The sequence below is a fragment of the Caloenas nicobarica genome, chromosome 1 (genome assembly GCF_036013445.1).
Source record: "Caloenas nicobarica isolate bCalNic1 chromosome 1, bCalNic1.hap1, whole genome shotgun sequence".
In the NCBI taxonomy this organism is placed as follows: domain Eukaryota; kingdom Metazoa; phylum Chordata; class Aves; order Columbiformes; family Columbidae; genus Caloenas; species Caloenas nicobarica.
This window is the reverse complement of record NC_088245.1, coordinates 53,419,313-53,437,209: the sequence shown is the minus strand read 5'-3', so window position 1 is coordinate 53,437,209 and position 17,897 is coordinate 53,419,313. Positions and strand designations below refer to the sequence as shown.

The 17,897-nt window shown below is 36.1% G+C and overlaps 1 protein-coding gene across 5 annotated transcripts in view; it reads right to left on the bottom strand.

The window, feature by feature from the left end:
- PPFIA2 (PTPRF interacting protein alpha 2) overlaps positions 1 to 17,897 on the bottom strand; it is a 315,886-nt gene that overhangs the window by 179,598 nt on the left and 118,391 nt on the right. For 2 of the 5 annotated variants that reach the window (XM_065626973.1, XM_065626972.1), the window contains exons 3-4: positions 17,710 to 17,737; positions 8,757 to 8,762 (exon numbers count right to left, since the gene is read on the bottom strand). The exons of the other annotated variants lie outside the window; for them this stretch is intronic. In XM_065626973.1, the coding sequence (XP_065483045.1) occupies positions 8,757 to 8,762; positions 17,710 to 17,737 (34 nt within the window). The remainder of the gene's footprint in view (positions 1 to 8,756; positions 8,763 to 17,709; positions 17,738 to 17,897) is intronic. 5 annotated transcript variants of the gene reach the window in all.

Genomic DNA, 17,897 nt, shown 5'->3' with positions numbered 1-17,897 from the left:
AAGATATCCCTGCTCATTGCAGGAGTGGTTGGACTAGATGACCTTTAAAAGTCTCTTCCAACCCAAACTATTCCATGATTCTATGATACATATGGCTACCTTTACAGCTTTATATACTTATATCTCATGCATTTCTTATGAAAACTGCTTAAAGAACAATCCTCAAGAATGATTTTGCCAATAGAAGAGGAAAGATGATGAAAGCTACTTAAAATTCTACTCTTTTCAAAATAAATGCTGAATGTTTTTTTTTTTCTCTGCACTGATTTCTGAGAAACACAAAGAAAAGTAACAAAAATTCTCTCCATTAAAGATGTAACAGTTGATATTGTTATTAAAAATTACTGAAAAAATATTCTAGTATGAAAAACACACATCAGTTAAAAGGCATAGAGAAATCCACTGCACACAGGTTGACACTGGAATCTGAAAGTCAGAAATGGTTATTTTTATCTTGGCAACCAAGAACAATTAACATTTTGGAATCAGAATGGTGTTAATGGTGGTGATATGCTGGGTGGAATATATTGCACCTCCCTTCCCTAGAGTGCTGTTGATATTAGAATTCTACAGAGGAGAGAAAAAATAGTTACCCCTGAAGTGCATGTGTATGACTCAGAATGTGTGCAAGAGATAGATCAGTGGAGTGAGAAGGTGCTGTTTATACACAGCTCCTTTACAGAGAAGAGAAGCTTTGAGATTATTTTCAATTATAGCTATAAAAATAAAATGACTTCAACACTGTGAGAGCAGGAGACCAAACTTCGTGAATGATTTTGGTCCCCATTGTCCCTTTCACTTCCTCAAGCTGCAAATGAAGAATTTCCCTTTATCTTTCTGCTTAAACAGGTGCGTATTCAGGAGACTTTCCTCCCTCAAGAACATGCAATAATACTCCCTAATTATGAATGTGCAAGCATTCAGTGCCATTTGTATGTTTTCAACATACAAAGCCTTTTGTCTAATCTCTTGATCTCTCAGTATCAGGTGTCTAACAACATAGTTGGGAAGTTATGATGGTAACAGGACATTATAATGCTAAGTCTAATTTAGGACTCTGTTATTCCCTCTGCATTAGTTTCCCCATAATTCCCCCTTGAGGGAGCTGTGTTACACTTCTCTTGCTCCCACCTCCACGTGGAAGACCCTTGATACCAATCATTTGGAGGATTCCAGGAAATAATGGTGTAAAATTTCTTCTCAGACTGAAAGTTTTCTCTTGTTTCACCAAGAGCATACGTTATTCTTTAAATCAGTAATTTTTTTCAGATGTACTCCTTTCTATTAACTAGAAGATCCAGGTAGCAGTACTAACAGGGGAAAAGAAAATGAAATTCTGTAAAATTGTATTCAAAAGAGGGTTGACTAAACAATTTTTATTTAATCGGCATTTATAATCAATTATTTTGTTTTATAGATATAAATTGCTTTTATTTCAGAGGGACTTTGGCAGATCGGAGATGCTGTGTTCAATTGTTGCATTCAAATGTGCAATAAGTGCATCATGCAGTATCAAATTGATTCGGTTTTACATTCATCACATGTAAGATTTGGAGTTGGCCAGAATTTGCTACCTTAAGTGCAGCTGAAGGTCAATTGTCTGGAGTCTCAGAGGAATAGGGAGGTTACTAGGGTGTTAGCTACCTTGTAGCCATGACAATATATGACGGAGGTAAACACTATGATTAGGAGCTATAGATCAACACTTGGTTCTTTTATTCATTTTCCACCTCTGTTGCTTGTTTTGTTATCATTATTGCCCGTTTTGCTCTTGCAAACAAATTCCTAAGGCTGTTTTTTATCTCCTTCTATCTACTGGATTTTCTTTGGCAAGATAGAAACCAACTTTGTTCAAGTGTTATTCTAGAAGTGCCTCATTACAGCAAAGTCCTATTAACTCCAGCACCACACCCAGCACATGATATCTAAACTGAGTTTCAGGAATGCATTAAAAAAGCTTTCAAAAAGTATCACAAGGGTTTTTTAGTCTGTCCTTGACTTTCTCCACACCACAAGACCATTTAAAGTCCATTTCAAAGCAAATATGATTCATGCTCCAGCTCTTATCAAATAAACATTCTCACTGAAACCACGAGCTACTGACAGTGATGAGGGCTGGGATACCATTGGCAAAGGTCTGTCCATGAAATTTAGGACATATCTGGATTAATGGAGTCACTCCTGCCCTCTTAGTTATTATTTCTTGCTTTCTGCAAACATTGTTATACTTTAAAGGTCTTTATGGTTATTAAATCTAAGCCAACTTTTTCCTTACAAAAAAGGTTGACATCTGTATTCATCAGGGGGCTCTGAGAGCACAAGTCTTAAACACATTCCTATATCATGTTTAGCAGAGGGAACTTTCAGCAGATGTCACACAAATTCACAATAGCAAGGCTGAGAGCTATACTGAGCATATATTCCTAAATTTAGCCTTAAGTACATGCTGTGCAGGAAAGAGAATGTGTTTATGCAGGAAATTTTGAGATGCCTCATTTAAGAAATGCGTTAAAGAAGAAATTTTAACCACCATTATAGTATTTCGTAAGTCCAATGACACACCTAGTACTCCGAAGTTTTTCTTGCAGTAAAACAAACACTGCAAATGAAATAGGATGGATCATTGACTTAATGCACGCACTGTGAGTCCCTATGCATCCCCCTTCTCTAAGCAGTTTGCTTGCTTGCTGAGGAAGCAGTGGATGTAACATATTACAATGGTGGATTTAATAGAACATTTTGCAGGTTACTGGATCAAGCAGATAGATGCGTAGCTTCGAGAGACAGTACTTAACTTAAACCATGTTTACACTGTTATTCAGAATTGTAGAAGGACATTTTGATAGACTCCCATCCACCTTTTGGTGCTATTTCCCCCTCAGCCTAATGAAAAGAAAAAACTTTTGTATGGAACTTACTACCATAGTCCCTATGTGTTATTCAAGTAACACAACATTACTTGAACAACACAATATTGATGTTGAACATCTTTATATTTAAAATATAAAGGTATTAACAACAGTATCTAAATACAATTAGAAGAACTAGCACTTCATGTCCATTATGAATAATATTAACTAAAGGTTATATTATGCTCTAAAATCATCCTGTGTCCTGTTGTAGCTTCGTACCCAGGCATCATTGAATTATGTATTGCATCTTTAACCTAATTTAATATATTAGTTTTAAGATCTAGTTATACCTACTGCTGTGAACATGTGTGAACAATGATCTGCTACAACAAATGCTTAACAATAAAAGTGTTAAAGTGACTTCCAGAAAAACAACTATATGTCACAGCTAGTAATTGTAAATATGTGGTTAAGAAAGGCAACTTCTTCTAAGAGGAGGCAAGATGTGCAAATAACAGTGGAGCCAAGTTCTGGCTGCTTAATGCCTGTCTCCCTACAGCTGGTACAGAGTGCCCACTCTCCCATCTGTCTCAAAGAAGACACATCCATTTGGGAGATGTAATCTATAAATATACACAACACCCCTCTAACAGGAAAAGAAGTGTCAAAACAGACCTGTGAATGTTCTCACGGGTACACTGTTCTAGTCCAGTCTTAATATCCAAGAGTCCTACTCTCTTTTTATATTTAAATAAATTTGAATTCTGGTAAATCTGAACAAGGTGATAAAAATGAAAGAAAGAACGTGATGGCCAGACTATGCCTACTAAAGTTAATAATGACTATGTTCTACCTTAGACTTTCTATGGAGAAGCAGCACATGCACTTGTTCCTACCTACTGTTTTCCTATTAGAACACCTGGAAGTAATAGGAAGGTCAATAATGTATTAATGTTACAGACACTGAAACACAGGAAATGTCAGAATTATTAACCTAATCTTCAACTGTATAATAACATCAAGATGAAACAGATTATACAAAGTCATGTATGTCCTCCCATTGTCTTGATAGTTAAGCTACGGCAACACCTACTTCCTACCAGCTAATTTTACCAAGACATCAAAAGATACAACTTCAGAATATGAGGAGGTTTGAGGGCAGGACTGGGGGATGTTACTGGGAAAGGAGGCTGTCTCCAATGATGAAGAACTAAAAATATCCCTAATATAATGTTATATTAGGAGAAAATGGAATCACTGTGATGAAAACTGAACAGTAATTGTTCAGCATGGAAGCACTGCACTGTTGTAGAGCGGGATTTACAAGAGAGCCACTTCATCATGTAAATCAAATTAGTTTAGTATATAAAAAAATCAGCTTTCATTTCAATACACAGGTACAGTTGCACCAGGTCAGATTTCTCAGAGATGAATAAGGTGAAAAATACTATGACTTTGGAATACAAGGATGCTTTCTGGAGTGCGGCTTGCATATAACTACAGAATTTCTCTAACATAGCCTGTGAGTTAATAGTAGCTTAGTGTAACTGAGCCAGTCTGCTATGTAGGTACAGTGAGCACTCTCTCTCTCTGATAAAAACTCTTATGACATAGCCAGAAAAGAAGCAACAAAATTATTATCACTCCATATGCAGGAAGAGAAGTATCTTTCCCTCAGCTTTCTTCTGAATACAATTTTACGTTAAATTTAACTGTCCAAATCTCTTAGAACTGTGACCTTATCTCAGAATGCATTTTTAAAGAAGTGGGCAGATTATTATGTAACCGCATGAATAATCCATGTATTAATAGTTTAGGATGGAATTTATTTTGCAAAATAAAATAAAATCTGACTTTGTACTTACCAATTACAAGCTTCCCTTGAAGCCACTGTGGTGGCTTCAATTATTCCAAAACCAATTTAAGAGAAATGCACAGAATGAACATGTAGAATGACTTCTACAGGAAGAATTTTCAGATTAAAAAATTAGTTGCTATTTTTACAATTAAAAAAAATTTCTTGGATTGAAAGGAAGATTTCTCTGTGTCCCTGAAGTATCACCATAACCAATATTTACAATATCTTAGGCATAAAATTTGTTCATTATTCTGAATAATTAGATTCTATACATAGGTGTAACTCACTCTTAGCAAGCTAAGAATGTATTACAATAATACTCTATTATTTAAATACTGAAAATGGGGATACAGGCCCTCCAGGCTTTATACTGTGAAATAATCACAAGCATGTATGCATTTGAAGATCTGGGTTATTAGGAAGACCTAATTATGGAGTATCTGTTTTTATTTTGGAAGAGAAGTTACTGATCTTCTGTGCTCTGGTTACATATAGACTGCTAACAGAAAAGGGTAGTATTATTTATAGAAAGCTATTTTTTATTCTTTTTTTCTACAACTACTAGATTCCAATGATATTTTTAATATAGGAGGCAATCATGATTTGGCTTGATAGTAAAATATATCTATCCAAGTTAAGCTGCAAACTAGAAAAGTCTTGGCAGCTTATCTTCAACTAGAAAACACTGATAAACATACAGGAACAAATGAATTAGCTTGTATATGGGAAGACGAACAGAATAGTTACATTATCATTTTAATTGCATACCTATAGGTCTGCGTTAGGCAGGGAGATTATTTAATCATTTTACAGAGAAACATCTCAGAGATTCTTTTCTTTTAATCTTTAGCCTCTAGGTAGACTTGACATAAAAAAGACCCCAAGCCCATAAAACCTCAAAACTCACTCATCTAAGAATTGACAGTAGCTATCTTTATCAGTGTACCATAACTGAAAGAGCTTCAGGACAAGTAAATGTATTAGTCATTTACTATTATGAGCCATGTGCTCTTTCTACATATAGATTATACTCTGTAATTATTTTAAGTTTTGAAAAGTATCATTCATAAGCCCAATTAAAATGGTGTTGTAATTAATCAAAATTCCTGTACAACATCCCAAAGGACAGCTGCAATGACATGAGAAATTACGCAAGTTTAGTGGTTCAAGACTGTATGCAGATTAGAAACAGGCCATCAACTTCAGAGGGTGGCAGAGTGCCAGCTGCCAAAGAGGAAACCAAACAACTTGTTCACTGATTTTTTGGGTGGGGAGGAATAATAACGCTGCCTAACTGAGGCGTATATGTTAGAAGCCAAGCTGCCCCAGCAGCATTCCCAGCAGACGGTGGCCAGGGTGGATTTCTGCCAGGCTGATTCAGAGTACACTTTCAGAAGATGTTAACAAGCTGACATAAGAGTTTACAGGTTCTGAAAGGGGAGGTCCCACTTCCACATCAACCTACAAGTACCTGACCATATGCATCTCTGCAGCTTACTTGACTCCTCTGTGAGACCATTTAACTTAATAAGCCAGAAATGTTCAGGGGGAAAGTAACCTCCAACCTGTGGCTCTGAGGCCACAGCCTGGTCATGGAAGGAGAGAACAGGAGGGCCACAGAATCACAGAATGGCTGGGGTGGGAAGGCACATCTGGAGATCATCTAGTCCAACCCACCTGCTAAAGCAGGTTCACCAGGCAGCTGATCTGTCAGGTTAGGGGTCTGCATGATCACAGCCTCAAGGCAGGTGAATCCTAAGCTTAGTCTTGGGGAGGAGCATCTCTGTCTCTCTTATCAGGAAAGCTACTCTAAACACCAGACCTAAGCAATGTAAATACTTTCCCCACTACCTCACTGAAACACTATCAACACAAAGCATTGAGCGAATAACACCTCAACTCCACCATCATCAAAACTGGAGAAGCTCATAGTTCTCTGGTATCTGTGGAATTCAAGCTTACATGAACTTGGTACCTGATTTTCAGAGAAACAAAATATTCCTAATAAGCTATAAGCTCCAAAATTGCCCTTCTCAGTTCTAATGCCCCTGACAGATTGTGCCTCCTCCATGACCTCAGAAGTAGCCCTTATTTTGGCAATATTTTTGTAAAACTACTTTGCCAATGATAAATACATTTCGGCTTATGATTTTGCAAGGTTCCCACTGTTATGCCCTTGTCTCAGTAAATTATTTTTTGGTTTTATTTTTATTTTAACATAATAGAATATTTTAAAATTTATTTTAAAATAATTGAAAGTTTCTTTTTCTATTACCCTGTGTGTCCAAGTGGTGCAACACAAATTAGAAATTTACATAGCTACTATTTTATAAGAAATATTAATTTGACAGAAGGTTCTACAGTGAAATATCCTTGGAAATAATTCTGCCTTTCAAAATGGACTGGAGGAGAACATGGGGAAACAAAGAGATCCAAGAGAGTAGTTATCATCTCAGTACACATCAGCTATCCTACCTGTTGGCAACAGTTCGGTCATATACTCACACAGGGGAAGTCTTGAGAAAATTACAGTTCATGATTTTGAGTTTAGGGAGTTTGCAGTTTTTGCTCTCCTAATAATTACAAGCTTTATAATCTTCCAGATGCTGTATGGAAAAAGCATGGAAATCCCACACAGGATTAAGTACTTACAGGAAAGTTTCTCTTAAGCCTACAAAATGACAGGCTCACTCATGAGAGGGTCTGCATTTCTGAGTTATACTTCGTGTGATCTCACTGCTTCTGCAGTAGCCATAACCATAAACATAGCTCTTACCACTCCATTACTCTGTGCCCTTTGTTCCTCTAGAAGAATAACAGAGTTAACTAAATTTTAGTGCAGCTTTTCATTAGAAATACCGACAATTCTCTGAGGGAGCATGAGACATTTTACTGCTGCTCCCAAGCTTCAGCTTGAGCTCAATCTGGCATGCCTTCTCTGGACCAACAGGCAGCTTTGGTGAGAGTAATATACTCAAAACTTTTCTTAGGTAATGCTGAAAGTTCTACAAATTAAAAAAGCCAATGTTATTGGCCCGCATCAGTGTGATATTTTTAAAAGCCATATTTGATCAAATGAATATATTCTGCAGAGACGTAGTCACTTAAAGCACAGGAATATGTTTGTGTATATTCTAGTAGTAGAAATTATCTCTCAGAGTTAACCAGTAGTATGCTAAAATAAGTGTGTGTAAAATGCATTATTGCTCAAAAGCAATGGAAATGCTCTGTACAGTTCCATCTCCCCAACAGTTCCCCCTCTGCTTTTTTTTAATAATAACGCAAAATAAGACTTTTGCTGATTTTGAAGCAGAACATAGCCCCCTGATATTTCATATCGCACGGATATTTCCCATCAAAAGGCAATTGGGTCCTCAAAAAAAGCCTCCAAAAACCTAACAAAGGAAACCCCACCGCAATTACAGTGAATTAGGTTTTGTATTGCTTTCTGGACCCTTTGTAAAGCTCACACCCAGCACACAGGTGCACTAGTTGGCAGTAGCGTGTCTGGAGTCTTGCCAGAACATGCTCTTTCCCTAATTTGGGGATGATATCCAGCTGTTAGAAGTTAACAGCTCTAACATGCATCAAGATACAAAATAAAGCACAGTCATAATCACCCTCCTAATATTCTCTAATTGCAGTGCACTGATGAAATGAAATTCATTTCAGTAATAAACAGAGCCTACTGCTTCACAAATTAAGTACCTTTGTCTTTTTCTTTTCTTTTATTTTCTTATACAGAAGTGTTTTCTGAAGAGTGAAAACCATCCTCCTTCCTGTGAACTCTATAATATTAAAAATGCCACAGACATTTTCAACTGTGTCTTCATTTGTTGAAAAGTACATTTTCTCACAGGTGTTCCGCAGAAATAAAGAAGAGCTATAATTACTGGAAATGGATTGTGTAACCTACAGTATGGCAATTACTGGGCAGTTTTGGTTGGCTGTGCTACTGGATCACTGGAGGAAGTGCCATTAGAGGGCAGCCTTGGGTTTCCCCTGCCTGTCAAATCTACACGCCAGCATGAGTGTCCCAGAAGTACTGGAGGCTGAAAAAGGGATTTATGATGCTACGGAGCAAAACTCATTTCAGCTTCTTAAAATACAATAAAAACTTTCCAGTATATATTTTTGTATTCTGGGGTGGGGGAAGTCAGTTTCAAATTGAGAAATATAGCTGTTTCTGAAGAAGTTAAAATTGTTCAGATATACACTTATAGTTTGCAGCTTCAAACTTGCAGTTTTCTCTAGAAAACATAGCTGAACTCCAGTGAAGAAAACCACTTTGAGTAATTAACCCTGTCAAAATTGAATAACCCCTCCCCAACCAAATGTATTGTCTAGAATCCCAATGCAATGAAGATATGCAGTGTGGTTCAAACAACTTCATAATACATGGACAGGAGTAGATTATAATTTTTAAAGGCCTTGAGTACCTTTAATAATGCATAACTAACCTTTTTCAGTATTAAAAATTTCCTTTGGTCATTCCACCTTGAAATCTGAATAAAATATCACTGGCAGTTAATTAAGTCCTGTGGTAGTGTGTGAGTACAGTAAATTCCATGTGAATATATTACACAAAGAGGGGTAAATTAGGATTTCGTAATAATAATCTTTCTAAATCTATCTGAGATTGCTTTTATTATATGAACACATACCATTATCTTGATATTTATTTTGGCTACCTAGATAATTTAGCAGCCTTTTTTTTTTCAATTACAGATTAATCCAGTTATCTAATGGATAACATCTTTATGTTACTTATAATTCAACAGTGGCATTCCAAAGACATCAGGAAAAATGTTGTTTCTCATACATAACAGCTACATTATACTGAGCACATTAAGTTTCAGGTAAAATTCTGTGCAAAAATCCTATGCAATTTTTGCTATAATTGTCTTCATGATATTTTGTACCTCTTCGACACTGCATTGCTTTCCAATTACTCAACTGAAGTACATTTGTCTGAAACATATGTCTAACCTTTTCAGCTATTTGAGGGTTGTTCAGTATGGTAATCTCCATCAGTTTAGTCAACTTAAAAATCCCCACTGATCCCTTCACATAAAAGGTTTAAAGACTTGGAGCTTAGGATCCTCCTCACTGTTAGCAGCAGAAGCTCATTCAAAGCATTCTTTTACTCTAGATGAAGCTAAATCCCTTGTCAGAAAGTAGACAAGGAGTTTTGCATTTCATACAACAAAACAAACATGCACAGAACAATAATAGAACACACCAAAACAAAACTATAAATAGCAATGCTTGAGGGCTTCACTCAGGTTTCAGCTGAATATATAAGGACTCTGAAAGTGCTGAACTGGCCTAGACACACAAAGCACCACGACACAAATGCAGGGGAAGGCTTGAATGACAGGTCATAGTTCTCTTGAATGCACACATGACATCATAATAACCAGGCATAAACTGTTCATATCCAGGTGTTTGTAATAAAAGCACCATTTGTTTTGCATGAACATGTGGGCAAAAAATCTTTAATTCCCTTAGGGATCACACTGGACCGAAGATATTTCATTTGCTGGACTTAAAATTCCTTAATGTTATTTCCCAAACTCATGGTCCACCAGCCAAGTTTAACCTTTGTCTGTTGGTGCTTATTTATGTAACTGCACAACAGCTTGGCAGCTTTTGGACTTCAAATAACTTGCCCTGGAGGCCACAACACGGTTGTAGCACTATCATGCTAATTTTGTTACAGCAACAAGAATGAAAAAAAAATAGAAAATCAAGCCAAGCCACGAAAATTCCTGGATGTCTAGTCAGCTTTTACAAGTGTTCGGTGTTTTGTTTTGGTTCGTTTGTTTGTTTTGTTTTGTTTTGGGGGATTTTGTGCATTTTTGTCATTTTTTGGTTTTGCTTGTTTGTTTGTTTTTTAGCTCCTCCTCTCAAAGCAACTGTTTATTCCATACGTACACCGTGAGTGCAGCTTCCTGACCACTGACTCCTGTAACACTGGGCTTGTCCAGAAACTAAAATCTCACTCCTCTCCCCGGTGCGATGAAGAGCTGGGGTAGGATTGACTTAAGCCAGCCACTTGACCAAGAGGGAAGAGCACTTAAATGTTCAGAATAGTGATTTCTAACTGTTGAGAGGAAAGTAAAAATCTTGGTTCTTCTTGATATAGGTCAAACAGACCAATTTGAAGAAAGTAAGTGGCATGAGTTATTGATTTGTACTTGGGAACTCTCAAGGAAAAAAAAAATCACGGTACTGAGCCATTGCAGAGCAGAGTGAAAAGCCATTCCCTGTGCATCAGCTGAGAAAAGAGAACTGCTTGTCCACCTTGCAAAAGCTAAATCTGGCACAGTGCTCTCTGAAAGAGTCAGCATGGAGGAGTTGATCTTTTCTTCAAGTAGCCAAATGCCCTTCCTGGGCAAAAGAAACAGTTAATAAACCAAAATCTCTTCCAAACCACCTGGAAACTGATCTCACGTGAGGAAAGGAAAGGTATTCAGGCTTGTTCTTGAAATCACCTCTTTTATCTTTTTGAGTCAAACCACTCGTCTTCAATGCTGGTCATTTTTCAAGTCTATAGCATTGCTGCATCAACGATGTAGGTGTTATTCAATGAAGAACAACATATGGAAGACACTGAGTAATTTATTTTCCTGAGAAATCTGAGCAAAAAATACTTGCGAGTATAGGCGACATAAGAATTATGTCAATATGCAATGAGAACTTTAATAATATTAAATGAATTTTAAAAGGGATTTTATTGTTCAAATAACTTTAATTTTTCTCAATTAGAAGATACATTAATTGCTTTAGCATTGGTATTTTATTAAATAAATTAAAACCAGAACAAAACAAACCTTATGATAACTGGATTAAAAATACCTAATTTTATATTGCTTATCGAATATATATTATTTTGTGAAGGTAAATTTCATTATGTACCAGATGCTTTTTTAACACCTGTTCAAGATGTCTTGTGCTTAGCTCTTACTTTTTATAGATATAATTTCTATTTTTTTAATGAATTGTTTTGTATGCTGATAATGAGTTCAAGTTGGGTAGTCTTTCTGTAGATTATATGAGGTCAGTTAGATAAATATCTTGGGTTCATTTATGATATTCTGTGCTTACCAAAAGTATTATTGCTAAAAATCGAATACTTTTAACATCTTCTAGACACACTAGACTTGTTCTTCTTTCACTTTTTTTATGGGTGCCAACCTTCAAGGTCTCTGACCTTGCAAATTACTAGCCCATGTGCTTAATTTTAAGCACAAGGAATCTCATCAGCTTCAGAAGGTCATCACATTCAAGTAAGTTAAGGATGTCTAATACACTTTGATGAACCTAAAGCTTCAGTCTTTATAATTCACTAACAAAACGGTGGCTTCATTTGTCCAATCAAAACCGTGAGTTGATCAATAAATAGTAAATGTGACTTCACTATGTTATTAATTAGCCTGAAAAACATTTTAACATCCTTTATGCAGGTGGTTTAGGATTAAAACCCAATAATACAAGCATCATGAAAATACAGCTAACAATTATCTTCTCTTAATGTTGTTGTTTGTGGGGTTTTTTTTGCTATTATGCTTTTCCTTCATGTTCATGCATACGTCAGTCTTCTTCATTAGCATATTCAGATCAAATAAAACACTACATGATAAAACCCAATTACTAAAGCAATAAGGAATGTTCAAATTAAATTAAACAGCAGTGTGTTAGTAAATTGCTTTACAGCTATATTTCTCTTTTTAATCACAGCTGCAGCTGTTTGTAGAGGTGGTTGGGTACCAACAGGCACTTACATTAAGAGATACACCTCAGAGTAAATGACTCTTACAGACTCTGTGGACCACCACCAAGATGCTGTCTCCAGGCTAAATATTTTTTTTTAAGTCTGTCTATATACAGAAAGCCAGTTACCTCTCTTCTGATGTCTTTGGTAGCATACAGTTTTAGCTCTGGCTGTCAGCAGAGATGAATTTTTCCCACAAAAATAAATACTACTTGCATATACTTTGATTACCCAGCTAGCTTCAGGAAAGCTTTCCAGGCCTCACCAACAGAGTACTGTGGGTTGCTAGAATGTATTACACAGACTCCAGAGAGCTTTCCCAGATGTAAGCCTTCTGGTAGTAGCAATCAGTATTACCTCTTTCTAAATGGCACAAAAAGTCACCATGTTACATTTGAAAATAAATTGTCATTGGCATCCTGATCTGAAGTACAATTAACATCATTTAAAAAAAAAGAAAGAAAAAAAATGAAAAAGAAAAAAAGGCATTTGAATGTGAAGCCTTTCTTGTTTCCTTTTTAACTTCTATATGAAACAATGATGCAATAGTAATAAAATGAAACTGTAAATAGCCAGTCCTCTGATTTTAATGAGTTTTTCAAAACTCAGTGTCAGAGAAGCAGGAGCCAGGCAACAGGTACCTAAGGCAGGTGGCTGAGTGAAACTAATCAAAAGGCTATCTAAAATAGGTTGAAGCTATAAAGAAGACTCTGTCCAGTTGTTTAGAATAAGAGAAGAAAAAATTGACAGATGAGAAGAGAATCTGGAGATCCATATTGTAAAAGAAAAGGATGCCGGGAGAAGAAAAAGTAAGAAGGATGTTAAATTTTTAAATCATGAGCATCCAAGTCCAGAGAATGTCTAAGAAGCAGTAATTAAATGCTGTGAGAAAACACATTCATCTCTTCTATTGTTCTGCTTAAATCATTATTTTCTTGGCCTCGCAAAAGTTAGACATGGTCGACGTCGGAATACCTGCAAGACTTCTGCGTCTGGGTGCTCAGAGAGGTGGATGACTGGGCTGGAGCTGGAGTACCAAAAATCAAGCATTTCTGGATGAAGGGGCCGTGAGGCAGCTTTGGTACCCAGTGCAAGGAGGCTGAGCCACTGGGAAAGCAGACATCGAGCTGGGCAAGAGACACAGAGCTGCAGCCCAACCAGCCTGGGGAAGGCTGAATTAAATTTAGGCCAAGCGTCACAAAACTTGAACCCAGCATCAAATGCTGGGTAAATGTCTGGGTCAGTCCACTTCAATGAAACAACTTGCTTTTAAAAGTTATACACAAAAATGGTTTACTACGGGCACATGGACTCAAAACTAGGAAGCTCAGTAATATTTTTGTTACAGAGCAGATTGGTTTGTTACCTTATGGAAGCCTCATTTGCTGTATTGGTAATATCACACCAGTTGTCAAATTGATAAAATTATTCAGAATGTAGAAGACAAGAAGAGAAGCATGAATATGAAATAGAACGTATTATCTAATTTACAAATGCTTCATATGTTTGCATTAAACAAAGATATGTGGTGGCTTTCAATAGCCATGTATCCTTGAGAAGGTGCAATTACAGATTTGCTTTGAGAAACATATAAGTTCTTTGATGTTCTGATTTTGTAACCTTGATGTACCCTTCCTTAGTACAATAAATTCTGATCTATGATCCATGCATAGAGGATAATAAGACTGAGGTTTAATTATTCTTGCATATTAAGAGAATTTACTTCCAAGATTTGCCTTTGGACACAATAAAAATTACTGATGGCTTCCATACAAGTTTCCTCAGAATAACGAACTAAACATTTTGGCCTAAATAGAGCTAAATTGAATACATTAGTAATTGTAGATATACTACAGGTATATAACTAATATTTTTCTTGCTAATACTATATTCCAGTAACTCAACCATGTTGTATAAAGCTGTAAGGACTAATTAAGCCTTTACTATTTTTAATTGGATAAGCTCAATATAAATAGAAACATTTCAAGATCAAATTATACAGTCTTTTGCATAAGTGTTATAATGGATTATCCAGGTAATGTACAGTGGAAAGCTGAGCAGTCTAGGAGAAAAAGACTAAATGAATTTAAAAGTAAAATTCAGGAATAGTAGACTATTTCTCACGACTGCTTGAAGGAAGCAAGACAGAACAAGTATTACAATCAGGAATTGTATCAGAGGATCAAGGCAGTTGTGGAAGACAGATATGAAGCACATTCAAAACCATTGCTAATGAGCATACATTGTATACAAGCGTAGCGGAACATAAGCCATAACTGGTTTGACACCGCAGATAGATTGATTTTGATCAATAAACCCACCGTTGAATTAACCTAACTAAAGCAGTCACTGGCCAGTTGCTATTCTCTTTTGTGGGACAGAAAGAGTCCCCATGCTTGTTCTTGTCTCCCCCCTCTTTAAAAGGAGTTCAAAATATTTTGTTTTGCTAGTCCTACACTACCTACATGTTGTTCCTCATTAGCTTCTTCATGCACATGGACAAAACATGGTCGGCCTCATCAGAACACGTATTTGCGGCAACACAATGAAGTCATCCTAGTTGTAGCTCACCCAGCCCTAGTTTTGTATCAAAAGCAGTTTTGTTTAACAAACTGATAATACCCGCTAAAAATCCAACATAGCAGTAAAAAGATTCCCCACAGCTGCAACTATCAGCAAGAACAAATCTGTGAATTAGACCATACTAAAGGGTGGGTCTGTGTTGGTCTAAGCATGCCTCCGGCAAGACTTCGGCAGTGTTTTAGTTAGCTATGGCAGTGATTTTAGCTGGAGCATTAGGAGGGTAAATGTGTATGTACCAGCTAGTCCCATATTTTCCTGCTTCCTCAAAAGCCAATAATAAAAGTTGATCCATTCTTATGTAAGTTGCAATCCTGATATTTGCTATGCATGGGTTCACTACTGAATTCATACACAATAAATTCAGGATCAGAATTATAATGTGTAATTTTTCATTCCTAATCCTGTTACTTCTAGTTATCCATGGTAATTATGTTTCTATTAGCCACTTAGTAGTAGACATGCTTTTCATTTAATTGGACACTGCCAGCTCCCTTAGGCCTACAGTGGACTTTGAATTCAATTCCTGTGGTAGCAATGCTATTGGATTTATTCATGTAATTCTACCACTTAAAAGAATCACCCATCTTAATTACAATGAACTTACACGGCATGATCTGCATACATGAGATGCCAAGCAAGCCTGACATCCCTTGATCTACTCAGCGCTTTAATTATATATATGTGATATTCAGATATGTTTTATATGCTGAAAACTACAAATAAAAATTAACAAAGTAGTTAACCTTTAAAAATCTGATTGATATCCTTTTCTTATAGATTTTATTTTTAAATGAGTGATTTTGTAATGACAGGATGTAGATCTCTGAAAATTTTATCTAAATATCACACAAAGGAAAAAGCTTTTCTATTCAAATTTCTCTTTTTCATATTTAAAAAAAATAATTATGGGCTAAAACATGGCAATGAAAGTTTGCAGCCAAACAGTAAATGTATAGGCAATTTGCAGCAATAGGTAGCTCTGGAAACAGGAACATTCTCTGTTTATATGCATAAGATTCTGTCATACATGCATACATCCATGATGCCAGATTATCCCACCTCATTGTGCCCCGCTGTTTTTCTAAATTTAGATGCCTATACTGTCTCTCTAATGTACCTTAGAATTGACTGTCCCCCAGACATTTGTCTCTTTTATTGTATTTCTAAAGTGCAGGCTCTAGAGGCTAGCGTATTTTTTTCCGAGCAACTTTTGATACTGAGAGCAATGTGAGACATTTCTCCAAGTCCATCCAGAGAATATTTTCTTTAATAATTCTTTATGTACTTCATGCTAAAAATCATCAACAAAAATCTTGCCTTTCCAGAAAGTTGGAAAATCACTTTAAAAATAGGACCGCTGCAGTTATTTTTCTATGCTGGGTTTTGCTATTCTTTCTCATGTTCCTAGAAGAGTCTATATGGAGGAGCACTCTACATCAGACCTTTTCCTCTGTGCTTTTCTACAAGGAAAATGCCTTGTACATGATTAACCAAGAAGTCACGAATGAAATTAAGGTTCCTTGATAGCATTTCCGAAGGAATTTGTCGCAGCATAGTGTAGGCAAAGACAGATCCTTTACGTGGGATTAGTTTCTCCAAAAACTTGAAAAGGAAACCCAAGGTTATCAGTTTGAAAGCTGACACAGGATGAGGTTCACATTTCATAAAATGGTTTTATAGACTTAAAGGATTGATAGTGTCCTTTTGACAGTCTTAATTACAGTGGATTATTTACATCCCTGACTTTACAAGTAGTACATTAACAATTAATAGCACTAGTGTTGTAATTGACCATGTTATACTTCAGTTTCAGGGAGAACATTGCTTATACAATAGCTGACCTATAATATAAAATGTTACTTTAACAAACAAACAAACACACACCACCAAACAAACCACTACAAATTATATACAAATTCAATACAAACCTGTATCTAAAAGATATGTTGCTATTAAGACAGGATTAAAGTAAAATTGTTCCCTTAAGGCTTAATTACTGCAGAATAATCCATATTTATTCTGTTCATCCCATATTGGATTCTTAAACCTGACACTCACTATGGCTAACACAAATAAGTCAGCTGAATTCAGAGAAACTAAATGGAAATTTAAAAAAATCTGTCATGTGGGATCATAACTTTCTGACCTTGCTACATACAGAATTCATTGGCAAATATATATATATGTATACGTTTCTCAAACAAATAACTCCCTTTCAATTTTATTGGTCAAACCTGCTAAAATACTGCATGACATGACATGCTCCCACTAAAATATATTAGATGAGATGCGCCCAGAGATATCTGATATCTGATGAACTAAGCAGGATTATGGTGTAGGATGAAAAATGTCATATAGCAAGGAGCAAAAACATGATCTCCACTCTCATCCTTACTTGAATTTCTTTTATTACTCTGTATGAAACTTATCTTTTAAAATAAATAACTGCATTTGTGATCCAAATTAGAAAGTCTCCTTAGGCAGTCTCATTCCATAGGATATGATGAGACCAGATGATTTGATATTTCTTCAACTAAGCCACACCTTCCCTACAATTTCTCTGTGGAGTAGCTTTGATAAGAGTCTTAAGCAGGTGACAAACTTTGCCTTCTGAGAGGAAATTTGCCAAATCCCTCCACTTCATTACCCTTGAAACCACGAAGCATCCTAAGGAGTTTTAGTAGATTGATCCTACTGACATTTTTCCATCTTGAGATGTATAAGAAATATCATTTCATATGTCAAATTACCTCCGCTAAATGCTATTGTGAAACTTTATTTTTTGGTTTTGTTGCTTATGTTTCAAATACTAACAGATTTGAGAAAA